This window comes from Phoca vitulina, unplaced genomic scaffold (assembly GCF_004348235.1).
Source record: "Phoca vitulina isolate PV1807 unplaced genomic scaffold, GSC_HSeal_1.0 scaffold14, whole genome shotgun sequence".
Classification (NCBI taxonomy): domain Eukaryota; kingdom Metazoa; phylum Chordata; class Mammalia; order Carnivora; family Phocidae; genus Phoca; species Phoca vitulina.
In genome coordinates, this window is record NW_022589717.1 from 7681468 (window position 1) to 7707372 (window position 25905).

At 42.6% G+C, this 25905-nt stretch overlaps 1 protein-coding gene across 7 annotated transcripts in view; it reads left to right on the plus strand.

Moving 5' to 3' along the window:
• Positions 1–11810: 11810 nt before the first annotated feature.
• JADE1 (jade family PHD finger 1) overlaps positions 11811–25905 on the plus strand; it is a 57459-nt gene continuing 43364 nt past the window's right edge. Inside the window, exon 1 of one of the 7 annotated variants that reach the window (XM_032412831.1) lies at positions 11811–11973. Coding sequence is in view for 2 of the 7 variants with exons in the window: in XM_032412827.1 (XP_032268718.1) it covers positions 13925–13943 (19 nt within the window). In the remaining 5 variants the exon portion in view is untranslated. Of the gene's footprint in view, positions 11974–12124; positions 12398–12972; positions 13484–13825; positions 13944–13987; positions 14074–25905 lie in introns of those variants that run through there. The other 6 variants (XM_032412830.1, XM_032412834.1, XM_032412832.1 and 3 more) reach the window with 6 other exon arrangements.

Consider the following 25905-nt stretch of genomic DNA (forward strand, 5'->3'; position numbering starts at 1 on the left):
CCAAACTATCATCATATTCATATATGTGGTCAGGTTACCTTTATTGTTTCATGGGCGTATCGTGTACACGGTACATATCTCCTTGAGGGCACGCTCCTAGCCCTTCTCTATGGGATCTAGCTTTATGCTGGGCAAGTGGCAAGTCCTCAGCAAGTCCCCAATACACTGATAGTGGATATCTCAATTACCACAGGTTTTGTGCAAAGCAACTTGGCAAAATGAATCCAAAGTCTTAAACCCTTTGACCCAGTAATTTACTTTTTTTCAGAATCTATCCAAAGAATGCTCAGATATATGAACAAAAATTTATACATAGGAATATTTCTCATAGCCTTATCTGTAAAAGTAAGGACTTAGAAAGACATAAAGATATAGCAATAAAAAATCAAGAATCAAAAAGAAGTCAGGAATCATGCAAATTCTACTTATATGGTAGAATATTATACTATTAATAAGATTCTGTTTTCCTAATCATGGATTATACAGCTATAAGGATAAAGCACTTTTTACACTAGCAAAAAACATAGAAATAAATTAGGAGCCCAACTATATGGATAAATTAACTTTAAAAGTCACAAAATAGAATCAAAGTTTGATCCCACTTGCTTAAAAAAATGTATATACATATAGATACACAAGCATATAAAAGGAAAAATATACACCAAAATTTTAATGGCGACTGTCTTTGAGTAATAGCTTTTTGGTAATTTTAATTTTAATTTTGGCTTCTCTAAAGCATGATATTTATATTTTTAGCGTAAGAAAATAAGAATGAAAGTTATAATCTGTTTTTTAAATAGTGTTTTGGAGACTATTTATTACATGAATGTAATCATCATTCATCCATCACATTCAAAACATTTATTAGTGCCTACCAACTGTTAGGCCCTCCTAGGAGCACAGTGGAGAACACAACTGACAAAGTTCTTGAATCACAGATAATCTAGTGAGGGGTACAAAACAATTACAAAACAGTAAGAGCAGTGATAATACAGCGATAGTACTGAATATCATGGGTGATATTTAGAGAAGTGTGGGGGTTAAAGAGGTAGGATAAGCCTTTTTTGTGGAACTTGAGTGAGTTGGAGCCAAAAGAAAGGGGACAGATAGCGGAGAATGATTGAAGCTTAGGGATAAAGATTTTCAACCTTCTCTCGAGATATCACTGAAGAAATATGAAAGGCCATGAGTGTGGGAGAAGGACTTGGAAGGAAAACTAGGAAAAGTAAGTAGGAATTGGAACATGAAGGACCTGATAGACTCTGTCGGTGACATGTTCTATCCTTAAGAATAAATAAGAAAAAAATGGCAATTAAAAGTTCTAAATGGAAATGGCATGCTCATATTTTCTGCTTTAAAAAGATCACGCTGACTACTGCATAGGACATGAATTAAAGGGAGACAGAATTGGAGGCAGGGAGACCAGTTACGTGGTGGTTTAGGTCAATGAGATGATGATAGCAGCTGTGGGGATGAAGAAATGAGACCCGATGGAGAAGTGACTTGGGGATAAATTGGATTGGTGGTGTTGGTGGAGAAGGTGTTGTTGGGGAGGAAGAGTTTCCTGTGCCCTCTGAGGTCCTTCTAGATGAAGTAAGAATCAAATTGACATGAGACAGATTAACAGGAGAAAATAAAATTTAACAGTAAGTATGGGGAATCCACGGAGACAGGAAGTTCCAAAGACAATGAGACAACATGCTGCTTCTGTGAGCCAAGGGGAGGGGTAGGGATCTGAGGATACAAAGGGGAGAAAGACCATTAGCAAGAAGGTGAAAAGAGATATCTGGAAAACAAAGGTTGCCCTATTATGGAGGTAAGTTTCTTAGGTAAAGAGAAATCCCTGTTAATAGCTCTCCTCCTGATACTGGCAGGCAGTTGAAGGGGAGGTAAAGAGCTTTTCCTAAATCAGTTAGGTTTTGATTGCTTTTAACTCAAAATAAAGTTCATGCCAAAGTGGCCGTCTTGGGGCAGCCTGCCCTTGGCCCCCACAGGGTCAAAGAAAAGCAGGAGTCAAGGAAGATGTTTTGGCTCCTGAGCTGGCCTTTGTGGATGGTGGTACCACTAAGTGAGATATGGGACGGATGAGGAAGTACCAAGTGGGAGGGAAAATGAGTTCAGTTTGGGATATGTTGAGTTTGAGCGGCCAATGGAGTGTTCAGGAAACTATTGGAGACACGAGTGTGAAGGTCAGGTGTGAAAGTGGCTGCACAGACACGTGTTTTGAGGCGCGGGAATGAGGGTAGATAAGATCACCATAAGATATATGTATAATGAGAAGAGAAAACGGCTTAGGACGGAACCCTCAGGAAAACCAACATTTAAGAGGCTGAAAATGAGAAAAAAAAAATGGACTCAAACCTGGTCTGAAACAGAAATTTTTGTGTGTGATGTAATTTACAACTCCTTCTGGGAAGCAATTAGCATTCCTGATAAAGTGCGTGAACAGTTTTCTGACAGACTTTAATATGACTAAGAACTCCTTCTGGGAAGCTAGGGTTACCCATCCAGCTGATTGACTAGCCTAATAATCTTTAACCAGATGTTCTTTTTTTTGGTATCCATTCTAAATGGTTAATGGTTAGTGAGCCATTCTTTTTTTCTTATAAAATGTCTCAACCAAAACTATTCCTTTAGTTGAATTTTTCAAAAAGCTTCTTCTCATATACTCAAGGCATTGCTTTAACAGAAAAGAAAGACAAACCTGCAAAAGAATTAGAAAAGGCTAGAGAGGTAGGAGAGAAACCCGAAGACTGTTGGTGTTATGGAAGCCAGATGAAAGCGCTTGAATGAACAGGGCATGCATGAGCAATAGTGTCAAATGTTAGTGGGAGGTCAGGTGAAGCAAGGATGCGAAATTGCCCCTGGAATTAGTAATAAGAATGTCAATGGTGATCTCGGCAAGAGCGGTTTCACTGGGGTGACTGGGGACATCCGTCAGATATCAGCAGCCTCCAGAGTGAGTGTAGACCATTCTTTCAAAAACCTGTAGCTATGAAGAGGAAGGAATAGGAAGAGAGCTTTGAGAGTTTTTTGTTAGTTTTTTTTGTTTTGTTTTAGTGGAGACGTTAACTATATTTAAATGTATTTGGGAAGAAGTCAATAGCCAGAGCAGTCGAGGTACCTGCGAGAGGGGCTAATCTAACAGAGAGAGTGGGCCATTCTCTAGGGATTCTGAGTCTAGGTGTAGGGAAGGTCATCTCTCTCCCACTGTCACAGGAAAGAAGGGAGAAGATGGGCCTGCAGGGAAGGCTGCAAGTTTGGTGGTAGAAAGTCTAAGGCTTTCCTGTCCGACGGCCTGTTACTTCTGTGACGTAGGAAATTAGGAGCTCGGCTCCAAGTGCCACGGTTAAGTGGCAGGATGGCAGACTAAGGGTGGGAAGGAAGTTCTGAGAAAGATCCTGAGGCGATTGGGAGATTGAACTGACTGGGGAAATAGAGAGTGATTTCAGGACATTGTGGAGGTGGAGGATAATGAATACATTGGGAAACCAATCTGCACAAGTCTGTGATTTTCTCCAGTAGTGCTTAGAAGTCCGGATTTAGGCATGAAGTAGGCTAAAACATTTCAGTTAATCTGGACTGTCTTCAATGAAACCATGGAAGCTTTGCAGCTTCCTTTGCCCATCCTTTAAATGTGACACCTTAGTTTTGAGCCTAGGCTCTCTTTTCTTACTTTGTAGACCCTTCCAATTAATCTCATCTACTTCAAGGCCGGAGTTAATCTCTCTATGCGGATAACTCCTAAACCAATACGTTCGACTGTAGGTGGCAGGGGCAGGCTGCCCCAAGATGGGCCACTTTGAAATGAACATTATTTTGAGTTAAAAGTAATCAAAACCCATCAAATGCAGAAAAAGCTCTCTTCTTGGTCCTAACTGCCTTAATTTACATCAGAAAGGAGAGCCTGTACCAGGAAGAGAGCTATTAATAGAGACTCCCCTTTACCTAAGAAACTTATCTGCATAATAGGGCAATCTTTGTTTTTCAAGACATCTCCTTTCACCTTCCTGCTAATGGCCTTCCTCCCCTTTGGGTCCTCAGACCCTCCCCCTTTCCTTAGCTCATATAAGCTTCATGTTGCCTCATGGTCTTTGGAATTTCGTTTCCGTGTGGATTCCCTGTACATATGCCTATTAAATTTGATTTTCTCCTCTTACTCTGTTTCCTATCAATTTGATTCTAAGTCCGGCTAGAAGGACCATAATACAGAGGAAGTTCTTCCTCCCCAACACAACCCAGCCTTTCTCCAGAACACGAGACTCCTGGGCCCATCTGCCTTCTGAGCATCTTTAGTCAGTGTCTCCTCAAGCTCATGCATTTCCTCTACTCTGAGAATGAATGGGAGCTTCAGGAGGGCAAGGCTTTATTTGTCTTTTTCACCATTGTGTGCCCTGAGCTTAGTGTTCAATGAATGTCTGTTAAATAAATGAAAGAATCCACTCAGTTCTCTAAGCCTGAGACCTGGGAGTCATCTTTTACTCCCCTTTCTCCTTCACCTCTGACATCCAATCCACCAAGTCGTGTCCAAAACTAAGTATGTTTTTTGACAGAAAAAAAAAAGTGAATTATCAAACAGTTTTAACACAGAAACTTGTGTTTGCTCTGCTTCCTTTTCTTGGCTTCATTAACACTGGAACTAAACTAGTGGGAGGGCACCTCCCTCCCTGCTTCCTCTCTATCTGCACCAAGCCTAGTCAGTCTTCGAGAAAAGGGAGCCTGTTTTTCATTTGCTAATGATTTGGGCTCAGGTTATAATGGGCCATTGAGGTATATTGTGGAAGAAAAGAGGAAAATAGAGCTTTTTGGAGGAGGGATAAGGACCTCTTGGGGTGGCCGACCGAGAAGTGAGGGAGGAGGGGCCTGGGATGGGATCCAAGCTTGCGCGAGAAGGGGGGCTGAGAAAGACCCTGCCAAGGGCACAAGTCCTCCCAACCACATTGGGGGAAACTGGCTTTTTGATCGCCTGGGTCCATGAGGCTTGAGCCACTGCTCTGTGTATAGGCTCAGGGCTTAGACCCCTCTGCACTGGGGCTTTAACCTGTTCACTGCCCAGCAGGACCTTCATTTGGTTCCCCTAGAAGATGCTCTCTCCCTGAACAACTGCATCTATCTAGCAGGTGTCTCTTAAGAGGCCCCAGGGATCCCCTAAGGTCTAGAGACATCCCCTTGGCAACTAATTAGTTGGAGAAAGGAGTTCCCATACCCCTTCCCTGAATGGGTGCTGGACTGAGTGAGCGGGAGACCTCCGAAGAGCGGGGACAGTGTTAACACTGCCTCCATCATGGGCTGGTTTGTCTGCTTGTCTCTTTTCCAGGATCGATAACTGTAGTCCAAGTCTCCTTCGTCTCTGACCTGGTAACTGCAGAAACCTCCTAACTAGCCTCCCTACCTCCTATCTCACTCCCACCCCATCCATTCTGCACATAGAAGTCAGAGGTTTTGTTAGAAAGAAAGAAAGCAAGAAAGAAAGAAGGAAGAAAGAAAAGGAAGGAAGAAGGAAGGAAGGAGGGAAGGACAAAGGGAAGGAAGGAAGGAAGAAGGGAAGGAAGGGGAAAGAAATCTTGCCATTTACAATGATGTGGATGGAACTAGAGGGTATTATGCTAAGTGAAATAAGTCAATCAGAGAAAGACAAGTATCATATGGTCTCACTGTTATGAGGAATTTGAGAAACAAGGCAGAGGATCATAGGGGAAGGGAGGAAAAAATGAAACAAGATGAAACCAGAGAGGGAGACAAACCATAAGAGACTCTTAATCTCAGGAAACAAGCTGAGAGTTGCTGGAGTGGTGGGGGGTGGAAGGGATGAGGTGGCTGGGTGATGGACATTGGGGAGGGTATGTGCTACGGTGAGCACTGTGAATTGTGTTAAGACTGATGAATCACAGACCTGTACCCCTGAAACAAATAATACATTATATGTTAATAAAAATAAATAAAAATAGACTAAAGTCTTAATAATGGCCCCGCCCCCCCCAAAAAAAGAAGAAGCAGCACTTCACAATACTTGACCCCCTCCTCCTCCTCACCTGGCTAACAGCTATCCTCCTTCAGGTTTCAGCTTTAGGGTCACTTATTCTCAGAAGTTTTCTCTGACCACCCTCTTCCCAGGACACACACACAAGATTAGATGTCTAGGGTATATACTTCCTCCAAACCGTGCAGTTTATTGTAATTACTTGTTTATATTTTTAACTAACCTGTGGGCAGAAAATAGGCCTACTTGTCTGTTTACTTGTCACCTTCTCTCCAATGCCTATCCCTGTGCTTTGAGTACGGTGGGTAGAAGTAACATCTACACCAGTGGTTCTCAAACTTGAGCATGGATCAGAATTACCTGGAGGGTTTGTTAAAACACAGGTTGCTGGATCCCCCTTACTGATTCAGTAGGCCTGGTGAGGGGCTGGAAATAATGCGTCTCTGACAAGTATCAGGTGCAGCTGCTGGGGCTGGTTGGAGATCACATTTTGAGTTACCACTGCTCTGCACCTAGAAAGAAGAAAGGCCAGAGGGGTAGATTGGAGTGACTTTTCATTTTTTTTTTTAAAGATTTTATTTATTTATTTGACACAGAGAGAGAGCATAAGCAGGGGAAGCAGCAGGCAGAAAGAGAGGGAGAAGAGATGCGGCACTCGATCCCAGGACCCTGGGAACATGACCTGAGCTGAAGGCAGATGCTTAATGACTGAGCCACCCGGGCGCCCCCTGGAGTGACTTTTCAGATAAAGAAAGGTTGAGTGAGAAGTATACGTTTTGGACATCTCAGAAGTAGTGGCTAAAATGGGAGATATTTGAATTTGATATTAAAGATGGCAGAACTTTCCAGTAGTTGACAAGGTCCAGGGAGTAACTATGAGAATGTATGGTTGAAGTGACCGGTAGATGAAGGTATGGTATGTATGGAGGCAAAGACCTGAAAATTAAAAAAAAAAAAGTAAATAAAATTTTTTTTTTTACTTGAAAAAGTACAATATTGAAATAAAAAAGGCGTAAGTGAAAGGAAAGATTGTAAAATGAAATGTGTGACATCACTCTAACTTTATTAAAAATGCCTAGAAAAAATACTGAAAATACACAGCAGTGTTTATAATAGTTATCCTTGTGGGTGAGTTATATTACCTTCATAAATTTTCAAAATTCTCTCCATTATCATATTTTCCTTTCATAATTAGAGGAAAGCTTTTCTTATTTTGAACCTCTACAGTCTTAGACATTTCCATCTGGTTGGGTTAAGTTGTATGCCCTCTTATCCCCCTCTTCGACTTGTTTCCCATTGACATCTGAACTTGTGCTAAAGGTATGAAAATCAACAAAATTGAAACAACCAAAATAAACAAGCAAGATGAAAGGAAAAGAAAGAAACTCAAGAAAAAAATAATGTAGTTGTTCCTGACACCCACAAGAAAGTATCTCAGGCGTTGGCCTTCTAATTATTCCATATATTTGAAGGTTGTAACCACCTACCTGGAGGGTTGACCAGGCCATTCAGGACTGGTGACCTCATTGACTGGTCAGACAGGGAACTCTAGTCCTAATCTCTTACCCATCACCTCTTGTTTCTTCTCATGGAATTCAGGCATGTGCTGAATATGGTTCCCAACCTTACTCTTCTTGTTCAGAATTATACCTCCTTATCTTTCTTTGAACTCGATCCCCTCCCACCCAAATAATACCATTTTTTAAAAGTTAACAAAAAGTTATTCTTTTTTATCATTTAGTATTAAAATTATTATTTTTTAAAGATTTTATTTATCTGACAGAGAGAGAGAAAGAGAGCACAAGCAGGGGGAGCAGCAGAGGGAGAGGGAGAAGAAGGCTCTCCGCTGAGCAGGGAGCCTGATGTGGGGCATGATCCCAGGACCCTGGGATCATGACCTGAACCGAAGGCTGACCCCTAACCTACTGAGCCACCCAGGCGCCCCTAAAATTATTTTCTTAACGACGACTTGACAACCTAAACCCTCTTTATAACAAGGTTTATTTGGGACATAAATTCAAAGTTACAAACAAGTGAAGTTCAAATAAACTTTTAGAACACAACCCATTTTATCCAGGATAGCCTTTGTGCAATAAAGAATTCTCTCTATGTGTCATAATATACCAACTGGCAGTGGTATTTACCAGTAAGAATGTTTTGCTCACTTCTCTAAAGGAATGAGATATACAGGACTTTCAACATATGCATTTACTTCATTTTAATTATGAACAATTCTGTTGGCACCTGGCTGGCTCAGTTGTTGGAACATGCAACTCTTGATCACAGGTCGTGAGTTCAAGCCCCATGTTGGGTGTGGAGCCTACTTAAAAAACAAAACAAAACAAAAACAACTATTAATTCTGAATAATTCTGAATCTCTTATCAAGACCTTATAATTCTTGGGACGCCTGGGTGGCTCAGTCTGTTAAGCTTCTGCCTTTGCTCGGGTCATGATCCTGGGGTCCTGGGATGGAGCCCCCATCCACCTCCCTGCTCAGCGGGGAGTCTGCTTCTCCCTCTGCCTGCCGCTCCCCGTTTGTGCTCTCTCTCTATCTGCCAAATAAATAAATAACATCTTTAAAAAAAAAGTCCTAAAAAAAAAAGGCCTTATAATTCTTTACCTACAGAGAAGTACGTACAAATGAAATGACTAAGTAAACATTCATGGGTTTAATCATGTATGCTTTCAAAATTAGGAATATGAATATAAAGTTACAAATATCTTTTCGTAAGAATTCATTATTATGGAAGAAAATAATTGAACAGTGTATGACTACAGCAGAACATAAGGGATATATAGAATTACAACTTTCATCACAAACATGGATCAGATCAGACCAGATGAGATCAGGAAAGACTAGAATCTTGACATTTCAACCACACTGATGACTTCGTGGTTCTTTTCTTAAATGTCCTTTCATCTCTGGTAATAAAGTGTGAATTAACAGAACTGTTCTAAAGACTAGGAGATGATGATCCTGAATGATTGGGCAAGGTAAGACAGTAAGTGACAGAACAGAACAGAAAGTCTAATTGCCAGCTTAGTACTTCTTATTCTAGATTGTATTACCTGTGTGGCTGCAAGGCAAACCATGTCATTGCCTTTCCTATTTTAAAAATAGGTTGTATAAAAGTTTCCTTTGTGGTCTGATGGCAAAAGGCGCATATTATTTTTTAAATGTCAGCTGTTGGGGCACCTGGGTGATTCACTTGGTTAGGCATCTGCCTTCGGCTCAGGTCATGATCCCAGGTTCCTGGGATGGAGCCCCTCTTTGGGGCTCCCTGCTCAGCAAGGAGCCTGCTTCTCCCTTTCCCTCTGCCTCTCTCCCTGCTTGTGCTCTTTCTCTCTGTCAAATAAATGAATGGGATTTAAAAAAAAAAAAGTCAACTGTTGATCATCAATGATAAAGTGTTTTTATATATTCCTTATGGATTCAAGTTGTCCTTCATTTCTTCAAATAATTATCACTTTTTAAGTTAGGTAAGAACAATCAGAAATCACTAAATGTTGAAGAAAAAGGGGCATCAGATATCATCTTGTCTACCATCTCATTGGGGAAACTAAGGCCCAAGGAAACTAGTCAGAGTCACAGTGTGAGTTGGTGGGAGTATCCTGACTTCTAGCCCAGGGTTATTTATAACACATGACACAGTCTCAGTGCATCAGTATTTTGAAGTCATGGCATAATTGGGAGAATATTCTTGAGACCATCAGTCCTGATCAGTCTATCAGCTAGAGGAGTCTGTGTGCCATTTTACCTCTTTAGTTTTCTCAACTTATTCAATACACTTCCATTTTGTTGCCTGATATTTTAGGAGTGGGATAGTCAGAAAAAACAAGTAAAACATTTAAGTGGCAAATGTAATTTGAATTTTTTTTTTAGGGAGAATATGTGCAGTAAGGCTGGCTGGAATTTACAAAAGTTGCAATTTTCCAGAGAAGACCAAGAAAGAAATATGAAGGAATTGGCCCAGGGGATTGATAACCTCCAACTGCCAGGGCCTCTTCTGGGCACTTTTATGGACCTCTCTCATTCCTCTTAACAACCCTTCAGCTTAGGAGCTGTTAACCTCATTTTTTTACTCATGAAGAAATTGAGGCTCCAAGAAGTTCTATAATTTACCCCACAGCCATACAAGTTGGTCAACTGTTAGAGCTAGATCCAATGTGGTCTGTCTGGCTATGAAGCCTGTGTTCTCTTATTTCTACAGGAGAGTATGTGTAAGGTGAACCAAGGAAGGTAGCAACAACTGCAGTGTGACCTAGTAATAGTAATAATGACAGCATAGTGCTTTATATGTGTGATCTCTGAACATGATTAAATGAGCATATTGAATAGGACTGACAGGGTGTCTCTATACTCTTCCTCAGTGAAACAGGAGAGGAAGGTAAGAGACATACACTTGAGATTTCCTTTGGCTTACTTGTTTTCTGAAAAGGTATCGAAAGGCTCAATTAGTTTTGTTTTGCAACATTTATCAGATTATTACGTTCGTTTTTGGTTTTTTTTTTTAGATTATTATGCTCTCACTATGTAGGAGGATAGGTTGGTGTGTGATTGTGTGAAATCAAACCTGATATCTTCAGAAAGAATTCTTCTAGCAGATAAGCATGCCTTTGGGTTCAATATCCAATTTTGTAATTAGTGATCACTGTTCACATTTACTGAATGGGAGTTTTTATCTGCACCAAGGTCCTTTTTCTTTTGAAGCTAAATGACATAAACATACGCATTTCCTTTATGTTAACCTCCACATGAAAAAGCAAATTTGTATTCTGTGGAAACTCGGCAACCAGTTATTTTTTATTTTATTTTTTTTCAAAGACTGTTTTTAAGATTTTATTTATTTGAGAGAGAGAAAGAGAGAGTGACAGAGATAGCGAGAGAGAGAGCACAAGCAGGGAGGAGAGAGAGAAGCAGGCTCCCGTCAAGCAGGGAGCCTGACGTGGGGCTCGATCCCAGGACTCTGAGTCCATGACCCGAGCCAAAGGCAGACACTACCTGACTGAGCCACCTAGGAGTCCCGGCAACCAGTTATTTTTACACATAAATACCCCCCCAAATAAATCTCTGATCACTAATTTTATATGAGTCTGCAACTCCTATTTAAGCTTTCGTCTCCATTCTATCTGTAAGGCAATGTCCAGTTCTGTAATCCTGTGCAATATAAAGGCGGTGTCCATTTATAATCACTGTTTTCTAATGAATTAATCCTCAGTTGCAATTATCATTTCGATATAAACTTGGGTAAAGATACAGTCTGTCTCCAAAATTGGATTCTGTGTATTTAAAAATGTCATTCTAATTCTCAACTCCCTAGAACTGTTACTACAAAAGAACTATTTATTTTGCCATTCAGCCTAAAAATAAAACCTTTCACCCAGATAACACACTTTAATAGTCCCATTTTTATCTAAATAATTTTAAACTAATGTGAAAGAATCCATTTCTAGGTGCAATGAGATTAGACAAGAGTTGGAACTGGGGCAGTATGAAGAGGGTAAGCTAAAAGCCCCTCTCCCTGCTTGGAGACACCTCAAGAATTTCTAGACTCACAAGGGAGGTGAGGGAAGCGATTTTAAAAGCTGAGCAGTGCCGCTCTTTGCCAGCTCCCGCGGACGAAGGCCCTGCCGGCTGCGGCGAGGACCGCGAAGAGTTAACGAGGGACGGAGCCCCCCGCGCCGCGGACTCCCGGCGCGCTCCCTCCGCCCTCGTGTCCCCACCCTCTCGTTTTGGCAAGGGATTAAAGTGCTCCCCCCTGTGGCAGCAGTGACCCAGAAATGAGTTTGATTCACATAGCCCTTCCTCCATAACAAGCCAAACGCCCGTCCGAGAGTGCCTCCCTGCGCGAGTGCCGAGTGTGTGCGCGCCGGCGAGAGCAGGGGCCCGCCCGGCTCCCCGCCCGCCCGCCAGCCAGCCGCGGCCCGAACTCATGCAGCGCGGAGCGAGCGGCGTGGAGCCCAGCGCCTCCGCCGAACCCTTCCGCAGCAGGTACGCGCGCGGGCCGCGGGGGGCGCGCGGGGTGGGCGCGCCGCGCGTGTGTCCGCGCGTGTCCGCGTGTGGGTCCGTGTGCGCGTCCCGGTACCGCGGCGGCGGCGGCGGCGGCGGCATTGGCGGCGGCGGCGGCTGCAGGACGAGCCGAGAGGCTCAGCCATATTTGATGGTTTTGTTGCTTTGCTCGGGAGTTCTCGGGAGTAATTTAATGCCGAAGGTCGCTGCCTAGTGGAAATAATATAGTACGTCATTAATATGGCGCCAAAAGATTGGGTTCTCGATATGTAGCGAGGAGGGAGGGCAGGCAGCCGCCGAGCGCAGCGTTACTATCCCACCAGTAACTTGGGCATTGCTGGGGCGGGGGCCAGAGGAGGAGGAGGAGATGATTTTTGGATCCTGAGAATTGATCTCTGTTGGATCAGTAAGTTTTATTATGATTATTTTTCAATTTTGGGGGGCTGAAGACTTAGAGCTTTTTCTTCTTTCGGATTTGCGAAGAACATGCGGTTTTCAGGTGAATCATCGTTTAAACGCGTTTAGGAACAGAAGCCCAGTTTAGTTGGCTTTAGTTGATACAATTTTTTAAAAAGCCAAAGCGCATTAGGCTGCATGAAAGTGGAAAGCATAGTAGCAACTTGGTAGACAGATGGCAATGGCAGAACGCAGGTCCGCGTACATATATGAATCCAGAGCGTGTGTGACCGTGGTGGCGCGGGGACGACTATATTTGTCCAAACATAGGTGTGTGTGTCTCTGTGTGTAGGTCCATCTCTGTAGGGTGGCCGCAGCAGCCCTGGCTCTTGTCACCGCGTCACCACATGTCCAAAATATTTTTTGCATCAATTCAAGGGCAGTGAGCAGGGGTTGTGGGGACAGCTTGGCAATTAGATTCTTCCAAATTGGGTTTCCAATAATCAGACCTTTTACTTAAAGCGAGACTGTCTGTAAAGTGTAAAACCCTTCATCGGTGAAATTAAGAAGGAGTTACATTGCTAGAGCAAAGTACCGATTAACCATGAACTTAAAACGGATTGCAAATTGCAACCTTTGGCACCATCTGCAAATTGTGGGGGTGGGGTCGCTTGGGCTTCACTGCCTTAAATGAACGTGCAGTGTGTACCCCGGGACTGCAAGTTGCAAAGCCCTTCAGTGCACGTGTCTGGTGCTTGTGAGTGTGTGTTTGTGAGTTGGGGGCTGTTGTTTGGTAGCCAGCAGGCTTTCCGGGTTGTTGGCGCTGGCTTGCAAATGCGGGAGAGGGATGGAATGTGGAATGTTGACCAGGGAACCGAATCCTGTCGGAACGGTCCCATTTGCTGGAGAAATTCGATCCCTTCCACCTCCTTCCCGCTCCCCCCCGCCCGCCTGCGGGCAGGAGGCGGGGCCGAGGACGCGGCTGCTGCTCAAAGTGGCGGAGCGCGGCGGCGGGAGGCAGGTGCACGGCACCCGCCAGTGGGGGTGCCTCAACTTCCGCGGGCGTTTAAATAGCAGGCTCTCTCCCCTCCCACCGGTAATAGGTGACCTGGCGGCCGAGGGCGGCGGGGGGAAGGGGACGGGGGAGACCCGGGAGCGAGCCTCCGCGGCACGTGGGCAGGTGCTGGGTGGCCCCGGGGCCAACTTTTGTAGCCCGCCTCTGGCGTTGGAGGAGAGGCGGCTCAATGTGGAAATGGGGGCGGGCGGCGGCCGAGGCGCTGGTTTCTCGGCCGCGGCCGGAGCGTCACCTAACGGTCCCAGAGGCGCTGCCGCGGGGCCCGGGGTGGGGGGCTTCGGGGGCGGGGACGCCCGGCCCGCCGCGCCCGCGCCGCGGGAGCCCCGCACAAAGCCTGCGGCGCGGGGGCGTCCGCCGCGCCCCCGCCTAGGGAACGGCCCGAAGCCCGTCGCTGTCCCCGCGACGATTCCGGCGGCGGCCGCAGGCGTTTGTTTGTTGGTTCCGCGCCGCCTTCCTCGCCGGATGGCTTCCTGTGACAGAGGTGATACACAGTTTCCAGAACTGTCTGGGGGCGGGAGCGGGAGCCGAGCCCGCTCGGGGCTGCTCGCCGTCGCCGCCGCCTCTCCCATCTCACAGCCGTTTCTCGCCCGCGCGCCCGCCCCAGCTCAAAGGTGCCGCCCGGGAGGGACTCGGGGAGGGGGACGGCGCGGCCGTTTCCAGCGGCGCAAGTGGCTTCTGGACGCGAGGGAGCGTTTGATTTGCAACTGGGGCCGTGCGGATTGGTGCAGCTGGCGGCGGCGGGGCGGGAGGAGCGGCGGCGGCGGGGGGGGGTGGCCACTTTCAAATGGAGAGGGCGGCGGCGGGGACGCCGCTGCGGAGGGAGCGGGGCTTGGTTGCGCCACGAGAAGGTGTCATCACTGCACCGGGGCTAATTCCGGCGGAGGTGCCGGGAGTTACTTTCCCCTCCTTCCGCGCTGTTGTTTCTGTCGCCTCGGGAAGAGGAGGAGGAGAGGGAGGAGAGGCAGGGAGGGAGGGAGGGGGCGGCGCCGCGCGGAGCCGCGGCCCTGCGCACACCCTGGCGGGAGGCGGGAGCCGAGCGAAGCGTTCTCTGGTGCGGGGCGGTGGCCTGGCTTCCCTCCCCACCCCGGGATTTCCCCCTCTACAGCCTTTTCCCCTACAGCCCACCCCGCACTCCTCCCTCCCACACGGGCTCCGCGACCCAGGGGCCTCCACCCCGCCTCTCGCCCCGGTTCTCCCCCATTCCAACCCCTCCCCCCACCCACCCGGCCCCGGGCTTCCCGACTCTGGGCTCCCCCTCCCGGGCGCGCGGGGGCGGCTGCAGCCCCGGCGCCCGGTGAATGCAGCGAGCAAACAAAAAAGCGGGCGATTTAAACGTGCCTTCGAAACCCGTTAGGAATGCGTCGTCACCCGGAGACCGTTTAAAAGCTGCTGTGGCTGGCTTTCTAGTAACGAGGAGACAGGCACCCCACCTCGCCCCTGCGGGGGCGAGGGTCTGTCGTCCTCCGTGTAGTCAGTCCAAGAGGGAATTTAAATTTTCGTAAAACGATAGCTGCAGTTGAATGACACGACAGCAACATTTTTAGGGAAGTGGGAGAAAATCTGAGGTTTCCATTAATGGGGAATGCTTAGGGGCTTATTTCCCAAAGGTTTTTATTAGGTGAACTATTTTTCCGTTTCAGGAAACCCACGGTGAAAGCCTTACTCTAGTTACTTGTAGCTCAAGGCTATTATCTTTCAAAGCTGATGAACTAGTTCTAAGGTACAGGGAAATTATTTCACTGAAAGCTGGTTTAATAGTGGTCCACCAATGGTTAGAGATTACTACAGTAAGTTGCATTTTGATCAAATTACAGCTGATCAAGATTTAATCACTTCTAGGTAGAGAAAGGAAGAGTTCAATATAACCATGCTTACGCAGATTTAACACTTTAGATACAGTAATTGTAGTAGAGTGGGCAACACATGTTGGAGAGAGAGAGGATGTTTTGGGGGTGACAACGTCGTAACAAAGATTTGCAACCCAGAATTTTATTGCTCTTTTATTCCAAATATTTCAGTCTCATTTAATGTCACTTTTAAGTCAGATGACTTCCTGATTGGTATTTTGCTTTTCTCCCTTAAGTTTGTGTATTTTTATATTTGTATATGAATTGGCTTTTTCGATGTCTACAATAAATAAAATTTACAGCCAAGTGTTGTTTACCCATATCTCCCTTCATTGGTATACTAGCCAGACATAAAGGGAGTTGCCTGATAGGCTGTAGAACTTGAACTTGATTCCATCTTAAGATCGGAGGCTGCTCTTTAGTAAGAAAAGTTGGATGGGGTGCCTCAGAAATTTTAACTATGACAAAGCTAGGTATATATGTTCCTTTAAAAGGAAAAAAAAGTCCATCTTAATAGTTCTTCCTTCGTCCCTTGACAGGTTTTAGCCTATAATGAGCATTTAGTCTTACATTAGTTACTAAGGTTGAAAGAATAGCTGTAATGGGAAAACTGAAAAATGGTAAGTGTGCTTGAGAGTGAGATGAGAGGAAAAAACTTAGGAGTTTAAGAAAATGTTATATTTTAAAGGGACTGTTGCTTAGCTCAGAGGCTTGGTGGGGAAAGGATTAGCTAAAAACTTGGAGAACTTGGAATAAAAGCAGGTCTCCATGTGAATTGTCTATACTAGGCACTTAATACATACTGGTTTTTGACTTAAAGGAGCCCTTAGTGACTTAAAGTATTATTACAGAGGTGGTGTTACATGTACATTGTTGGAATTCAGAAAATACAGAGAAGCAAATATAACACATTCCTACTATCCAGAGATCACCACTATCACTTTATAGGTAACTGTCTATGCATATGTATATAGTTTTTAATCAAAATGAGATCATAGTATATATACAGTTCTATGAAGATTTTTTTTTTTCCCCTCTCCCTTGTCAGCCAGCTTGGTAAATTTTCATCCCCTCTATTACTGGGATATATTCAGATTTCCTCATTGGGCCCTAAAATGTAACAGAGCAGCTTTGTCTAAATTAATACTGTCCAGCTGAGGATCAATTATTGCATCTGGTTATTATTTCCCATAAGTAGATTTTAATTCGTAGTTACTTTTTGACAGAACCTCAGACATTGCGGAGTCAAGCCTTTGGAATTAATCATGACTGGATTTTTAAAAAGAAATGAAAATAGCATTTTATTGTAATTTGGGCTTAGATTTGGAAATTATTTCCTTGAAAAATACTTGAAGGAAATTTGCCTGATGTATTTATCTTCAGGCTTGTTGGGAAAAGAATTACCAACTGTTTGTTTCAGTATTGAGGTGGTTGGAACAGCAAACATCAAGATCTCAAACTGATCATGTCCTGTATCTAGGATTTGTCAGGAGTAAGAAGACGGCATATGAATCTCAGTTTGCTTACTTCCTGTTGGTGAAGCTCTTCCCTCCTTTAGTATTGTGGGACTCCCGTTATACCATTACAGTTAACAGTCTGTCAGAATATGCATTGTAAACCCAGTTTTCCCACAAGGTTAATAAAATAGACATCTTGGCCAGTACATTTTGCTTTTTATTTGGGTTGGCATCAAAAAGTTTGGCTCAGTTGTTCAGTTGTACCAGTATTAAACTTCTTTCCTCCCCTCCCTGTAAGTTAAAACATTGGTATCACATTCAGTAATACTTTAAAAATTTAGGTGGCTTTGCTTGAGTTGTTAGTTTCTTAGTATCAGAAGCCTGGTAGGAACCTTAATTGGCAAAGTGTTTTAATTCCTGAGACAAGTTATTTCCTTGAAAGTTTTACTGTTTAGTCTGTTTTCTCCATTTTCAAGATCTTGCAGCAGCTTATGTGATTCATTTTTTAAAGTTTGGACAATATGTTATTTGTAGTATATATTTCAGAAAGTTTGAGACTTATTTGAGAGTTTTGTCATTTGCCTGGCGTACTTATATAAAAGTATTTGTGATCGTGAGGGGTGTATGTTTTGATGTTTTTGCTGTTGGTGGACTCTGATGGAATAAGTCATCCTGCATTCCTTAAATATGCCAGGGTGGCCTTAGTGGGCCTTTTTAACCTTTGAGTGGAAGTGGTATCTTCTCTGCAAATTTAGCTTAGAGTCAAGTGTCCTGAGTCCAGACAAAATCTAGTCTAAGAGGTTATTGCTCCTGACTCTGGCCATGTTTATTGTGGCCTTATCTGGCCTAGGCTTTGAATGATTACTAAGGATGTCTTTCCTCACCTGAAAGCAACAAAAATATTGCCAGACATGGAATGGAAAGCTTAGTTGTTGGGGAATTTCCATTCGTATTAACTCTAGACCGATGGTATATGATGGGCACTTAACAAATGTTCAGGATCAAACTTTTGATACTCTAAAACCAGTCCAGAATTTACTTTTTGCTTTTGGTTCTCCAGGTAGAGTCAAAACATAATGAGGTGATTGAGGACAGTTGAAGTAAGTTCATTTTAAAAACCTTGGGTTCTTTTGGGTGTGTTTGTTGAAGGAATTAAACCACAAATTCTCTTTTTTTTAAAAGCACTTGCAGTTGGCAGTGGTATATATATGTATATATAGTATTGATTGTTTGCACAGGAGGGTTTATTAATCTTCTGACAGCTTCTAAAACTGTTTCTTAGCGCTGATTTTAAGTGACGATTTCAGTGGTGAGAGTCCAAACTGAAGAATAAAATGAGTTATTTTTTTTCTTTACTCCTTACTCCAGAGTGAGGCGCAAGAATTGGCAAGGGTAACAGGTTGCTGGAGTTGGAGCCGAGCTGCATTGCATGGTTTGCTTTTGTTTAACACAAGGTATACTAAACGTGATTTAAGATTTTTTCTTGATGACTCATGGTCATCTTTACAGGCATCAGTTATTTCAGTGTTGAAATGTAATGATGCATTTAAGATGTGGAGGCTGAGTACTGGTGGCTTGTAACTTTTTTAAAGTCAAGGACACTTAAGATCTGAGACCTGTGAACCTCTCCCCAGCAAAATCTGTGGAACCTCTCCCCAGCAAAATCGAGTTGCACTGAAATTTGTGTGTCATTTTAGGGATTTGGGGGATACTTTTAAATGTATTGTTGGATTCTAGGTTAGTGTTTAAATTCTGGTGATTTCTTTTTATGATTTCTCTTTGATACTTTTACATCACTGTTAACCATGTATGGTTAAATGCCTGTCTAGAACAGTCTTTTTTTTTTTTTTTGCTTATTGGTCATTGGCTTAAAAGTTTTTAAAATTTAGTGTACACTGGCTCCAAGTAGGAGTCTTCAGGGGTTTGAGAAAAATTCACAGGTTTCTAGATATGGCCTTTAATTTGCTTAGAGCATCCCCATCCCCCTTCTCCCCTTTGCGTCTTTAACCCGTTCTAGTTAAAAACTTCTTAAGGAATGAATGTGTCTGATCCTTAACTTTGTAAGCTTTAAGGCACTTGTTTGCCCAGGACCTGGTCATTGATTCACATTTCACTAAACATCCATAATGTTGGTTTATAAACATACTACCGGTATGTTGATTTGTAGCAGAAATCAGTACACTCTTTGCCAGAGGGCCAGATAGTACATATTTTAGGCTTTGTGGGCCTGATGGTCTCATAAAACCGTTCTGCTTTTTAAGTGTGAAAGCAGTCAATGGACAAAAGGTAAATGAACGAACATGGCTATGTTCCAAGACAGCTTTATTTATGGATAGTGAAATTTTGTATCATGAGATGTTCTTTTGACCCCCCCCCCATTTAAATATGTGAAACCATTTTTAGTTCTGGGGCTGGACAAAGATAAGCTGTGAAACTTTGATTTATAGTGAGACTCACCATTACCTGGTCACCAGATTATTCCTGTTGGGGCTAAGTTACCTTTCTGGTAGGAACCTGAAATAAGCTGAAATCAGAAGTTGCTTTGATAAATACGGAGGGAGTTTGCTAGTCTGAGGGCTGTGGTTCTACCATGGGCCCTTGTGTACTTGGGAAAGCACACTTAGGTAGTCACACCCTCCAAGGGGGCCAGCCCAAGAAGCTCCATGTAAGGGAATGTGCATTCTAGACTGGAGTTCCCTACAGAGGGAGATGAACTCTCTGCAAGGAGGATGCGTGTGTCCTACCAATCAGACGCTAATGCCTGCTGCTTAGAGGACTCCTACTCCCTGTGATTCAGGTAGTGTTCACGAAACTACCAGCACACTTTTCTCCCAGCTCTACCTTTTGTATGCTCTACCAGGCAGAGTGGCATTTACAACAGTCTTCATACCAGCTTGCTAGGAATCCGTGTTTCGGTTTCTAAGTTAACGGACTGTTTTTCATTGATTATGTTTTAGTTGTCTGCTCCCTGATAATATATAGTACGTGGCGTTAATCTTCTAGATGGCATCTTCCTAATCACAGTAGGTGTCCAGGAGGGGAGAAGCTCGTGGTCTAGGCCCCTGGGAGGAGGTGGCTGGCACTAGAATGCCCATTCACGTTGGGAACTGATCTTTTGTTTGGAGACTGGCTTTGTTCTGGATCTGTGTGTCTTCGCTTATGCTGCTTAACCTCTCCAGAATTCGATGTGTTCATCTTTAAAATTAGGAAAAGTGGATTAAATTATCTCTGAAATGTTTTCTAGCGCTTCAGCCGTTATTTTCTGGGCTTCTTTTGGGGAGATTTCCTGTAGACCCAGTCCATGGGGTGAGACTCTTTTCAGCCTTAAACTCAGAATACTTTTCCACACCTTGTTGCTGGGTTTTGAGACCATCTTTATGTGTCAGTGACCCTAATAACAAGACTTGTGCAATTGTGATAATGTCTGTTTTCATACGCAACTCAGATCACGTGTAAATGCGGTTTTTGTTAAGTGTGCTATCTAGGTCTTCGAATACACAACATTGGGAGTCTTTTTTTTTTCTTTTTTTTTTTTAACAGTACTTTAAAAATTTTTGGTGACTTAACATTGTTAGTGGTAACTGATAGTTTCTGACAACCGGCTATAATCAAGGAACAAAGTTCCTCAAAACAGCTGCCTTTCAATCTGTGCACAATGTCATTGTCATTAGCTGGTTGAGTCTGGTTTCTGCAGAAGCTGCTTTGTGTATCCGGTGTAAGAACATCTGGTTTAAGCATTTAAAAATCTTTTTAAAATTACTCTGTAGACACTTTGCATTTATTGACTTATTCTTCCATGGGCAGAATAAAGGTTTGTAGACTCCTTTCCATCCTTACCCTTCCTTGGTTCATGCAGAAATATCTCCTGTTAACATTTGGTTTTTCTAAAGTGTTACCTTCAGTGGACTTTGAGACTTTGACCCGGGTGTGTGTGTGTGTGTGTGTGTGTGTGTGTGTGTGTGTATGTTATATAAATTAGAATTTGGTTCAGAGACCCCAGGGCAGACTGGAAACAACTCCTGATTTCAGTAAATATTTTAGAAAAAAAAATTTTTAATTTTCCCTGATAAATTGTCAAAAAAAAAAAGTGTGTAAACAGGGTTAGGACATACGGGGTGAATAGGCTTTATCTCCCGAACTCTGACTGAGTGGTAGCACTGTGTTAAGAAGGATTCTGAAGTCATGTTTGGGCTTGTGGAAAAGGATGACCTAATTTATTAACCATGCCTGCTGTGGGTGGGGGAAATGGCTTATTTGGTAGCCATCTCTGGAATGTAGCTTTTTTTATTTTTATTTTTTTCTAAAATGGTAGTACTCTTCCAATGGCTAGGAAGTGGAAGGTTTATTCTTTAAAGGTAGTTTAAACCCTAGTTTTCCTGTCTAGGTTAGTTTTTTCTATTCTTATTGCATATATTTTTAGTGACCTGCTACTGGTAATGGTTGTTCTTATGTGTTGAAAACTTTTGCTTTTAAGTAAATAATGAGTGGGTGATAATAGCATTTTATGGTATCATCCTATTACCTTTTCCACTTTTTTCCTTCTGTACTATTCCATCAAACATTCTTTAGAAGGCAGACATAAGCCTTTGGTACCTCATCTTAGGAAGGGGGTGTGGTATACATAGTTTATTGATGGCTGCTTATTTTAGACTGATGCTTCACATGGGACTCAGAAGTTGTGCCCCAGGGTCTTGTATATATGGTGAGGAGCAGGGAAGAAAGGTGTTGGATTTTAAATCTTTATTATTATTATTTTTTTTTTTTTTAATTTTTTTTTTTTAAAGATTTTTTTTTTTTATTTATTTATTTTGACAGAGAGAGAGAGAGCGAGAACAAGTAGGCAGAGAGGCAGGCAGAGGGAGAGGGAGAAGCAGGCTCCCCGCTGAGCAAGGAGCCTGATGTGGGGCTCGATCCCAGGACCCTGGGATCATGACCTCAGCCGAAGGCAGCCGCTTAACCGACTGAGCCACCCAGGCGCCCCTAAATCTTTATTATTATTTAATCTTTACTATTACTATAAATATAGGACAGTATCATGGTTAAGCAATTGAAGTCATACAGAAGGTCAGAAAGAGAAGTAAAAGTTCTCATCCCATTCCATCTGAACACTTTGGTCACATTTCTCAGAAATAAGCAGCATTATTAATATCCTTTATATTCTTCCAGAAATTTTCCATGAATATGCAAGCAGTTGGTGTGTGTATATATTCTCTTCCTTTGTCCTTTTTATATGTAAATGGACCTATATTTCAGGTTTTTTTTTTCCTCCCTTGCAGTTTGCTTTTATTTCTTAATATGCCTTTGGCACTTTCCATATCTGAGCATATAGATTTTTTTGAAATATTTTATTTATTTATTTGAGAGAGAGAGAGAGACAGCATGAGTGGGGAGGAGAGGGAGAAGCAGGCTCCCTGGTGAGCGGGGAACCCAACATGCAGCTCAGTCCCGGGACCCTGGGATCATGACCTGAGCTGAAGGCAGACGCTTAACACACTGAGCCACCCAGGCACCCCCTGAGCGTATAGATCTAACAGAAGAGACTTCTGAGTAGATGGAAGTAGGGATAGAAGCTCAAGATTAGAGGCCATGGTGACTGCCTTATTGTTTGGGTGTGAATTCCTTTAATCCCACGTCAAGGGAAGTTAAAACAAATAAATCTAAATACAAATGATTGGAATGTTTTGTCATAGCTGCTCTTCAGTTGCTAACTCTAATTGAGTCGGTGATTACAGAGACCTGTGAAGGGTTTGATTGTTTTTAGAGCTCATAAGCAGGGATTGGATTATTTATAAATTGGCAAATGGGAGCTGCTTGTGATTCATTTAGAACCACTCAAATTTGTAAATTCTTTAAAATCTTGAAAAATGTTTTTATTACTTTTAAAGGCTGAGTTTACAAATAATTCATGAAGAATTTACAGTGAACTAATGCGTTATAGCATTCAGGCTTTATTAGTAATGTTTCTACGAGTAAATACTGTAGTCCTGATTATCTGGTCAGTTATAATGTGTTTTGGGAGAGGTGGTTATTTATTGCTAATATAAACTCTTTTCCACTGAATATTTTCAAGTGTGACATTTTCACAAAGGCTCTATAGTAGCTTGGGCAGCATTTTTAAAACAGATTTTGATGTATGACATAAAGGACATTTTTAAAAGTTCCCATTTTGGGGGGTCTGAAATATTTGGACAAGGTTAAAACTTTAACACTTAAGATCTAAGCAGTTTGTCAGTTACATCAAATATATGACTTTTTTTTTTTTTTTAACCAGATATAACCCTTTGTTTAAAGTGAGGAATTGAGTTCTAGTCACACTAGTATTTTTAGACTTTCAGTGAGCATATGAATTAGATAATGTTGCCAATTTGAAAACTTCCGAGCAATTAATGTTGTCTTTAAAAACAGGTAAGAAACAAGCTGGATTTTCACATTCATTTGGGGAATAGAAAATTACTATGAAGTATAGATCATTATTATATTTGGATACTTTGTTACATTGCGTATTGTGTATGCCACAGAAGATAAGAAGGTGACTTATTAAGAAAATATAAGTTTTTTTTTATGGGGGGTATTCAATAACTTAGGAATCAAAGTATCTGTTACTTAATGTTTAAAAATAATATCCAAATTGTATGAACTTATCAAACAGAAAGGAAGTTGCTCATTATAAAATACTTTTTATGTAAAGATGAGTTGGTGCCCGAAAATATTCTCCTTTATATACATTTTTATGTTACACATTTTCTAAATACATTTTTAAATATAGTACATTTAGGTATTAGATTAACTTGGACAGAAAATGGAAGGACACCAGTAAATTTAAAGATAATATGACAGGGGGTTCCTGGGTGGTGTAGTTGGCTGAGTGTCTGACTCTTGGTTTCAGCTCAGGTGGTGATCTCGGTCTTGAGATCAAGCCCCACGGCGGGCTCTGTGCTCAGTGGGAAGTCTGCTTGAGATTCTGTTTCCCTCTCCCTCTCCTGCTTGTGCTTTCTCTCTCTCTCTGAAATAAGTAAATAAATCTTTAAAAATAATATAACAGAAGTAACTGCAGTTAAAGGTCAGTTAGATATTAAAGTGAAAGCATCTCAAATTCTGTAAAGCCGAGTGAGCATAAGATGCACTTTGTGTATGAGAACTCATTCATCCAATAGTTTATTTTAATACATAGCATTGCATTAGGTGGTAACAGAGAGAAGTAGTTAGAGGTGTTTGAGTACCTTCTAGAACTTCTTTAGAGTGAAATAAATAAGAATGAAACATAATGGATAAAATAGATACTTTGAGGAAGAAACCTGACTTTCTACATATGAACCATAAGGTAATTAAAATCACTAGGGTGTAATCCTTATTATAACTGTAGAGTTTATGGCCTGATAAATGGTCCTGTTATGCCACAGAGAGTGATTCTAGTAGCTGGACAGTTTGTTTTCCTCAAATAGGTCCCTCTTTCCCAGGAATAGCGTTAAGTAAACATCCTCAAATTCTTAATCATCTTACTCTTTTGTAAAACCCCTTCACTCCTTATCCTGGAGGTCATTTCTCATTCTTTCTTCCTCAGAATCACATACCAGTCATGCCTCCCTGGGACCACACCCAGGCCACTGAACTACACAGTTCACTCTTTGGTAAATTCCTGAGCCACCTTGGGGATGGATTCCTTCAGCTAATGGCTGCTCTTAACTTCCGGCATGTTGATGTTTTTCCCCCAGTTTCAATCTGAGGAAAGTTACATTCCAAGGTTTGGAGGTACCTTGCTATCTCCTTTATGTATCCCGTGTCCCACTGGAATCCGTGAATGGCAATCCCGTAACTTTTATAGCAGTTATCACCCTGAAGCTACCTGTCTAGTTGTTTGCTTACTGTATCTTCCCTTGGGCCATTCCTTATCTTGTTCACCATATCTCAGGTATCTAACTCAATACAAATTTAATTGAATTAATATACTAGTTAATCCACTGGTTTTAACCTGTGTGAAGAGAGGATTGAAGGAAAGTGATTTGCATGTAATGTCCACAAGGATGGTCATATAAATAGTGCCTGCGCTTCCTGAGGAGGTGGTGCCCTGAGCAGCCACCACATGGGCCTGCTCGTCTTGGCACATCCCTCCGTGCAGCAGAGGTGCCCAAGGATTGGCACTTGACGCATCCAGCCAGAGTCTTTGGCCAAGGACCTCTTCTTACTTGGCCTTTCCAGGCAATGTTCTTATTATAATCAGGCTTCCTAGGTAGTCTTCCTCTCTTTGGACATAGTCCCAAATGCCTAATCATTAGTATTTTTATCTGCCTAGTTGTTCTGCTTCTCATAGCAAATGGACTCTTGTAAATCGCATCACTTTGAGTCACTTTTGATGAAACTAGGCAGAATGTCTGGGTGAGGACTGAACCCAGAGTTGTGGGTGTGTCTTACAACCTATGAGGTTATTTTGCTCAGGACCCTTTCCATGATGTCATATTTTCCTATTTAATCAAAGAGGATCTCTGTTCTGAAGAACTCTATAAATTTCTAGAGACACACATACATGGAACATATATGTGATGATACAAAGCAAGAATTGATTATTAAAGAAAATAACACGTTAGAAAGCAGGGGGAAAAAGTTCTAAAAGAAGAAAGATGGAATGAGTGGTACAGAATGTAAGTGCTTTTAATTGGAATGGTAGACCATGCTTAGTGGCTTTGCTCCGAGGTCCCAGGAAGAGGTGGGGCTGAGGGGTAGGGAGAAAAGGGCAAAGAAGCCACATTAGCAGAGGCTGAGAACAGAAAGAGGCCTGGCCCAGCAGAGGCAAGCCTAGCCGAGGGGCAGATGTTAGGAGAGTGCTTGGGTACAGTTGCGAGGGGCCGGGTGGCAGAAAACATCTTGAGTTTCTGGCTGGACCCATTTGTAAGCGTGCAGCAGAGGGAGAGATTTGTTTAGGGAATGACTTGATATGGTCCCTATTAGAAAGAATTAATTTATTGTAATAATCAGAAGGGGTAAGAGATTGTAGGCATGGAGAATGGAAGGGAGGTGCTTAAAGCTATCCAGATTTGGTGTTTGAAGACAAATCTGTGAGACAAAGGGGAACTTGAAAGAGTCCTACATTTTGAATCAGTAAGGCTTGGCAGTTGGATAAAAAGTAAAAAGGGATATATATATA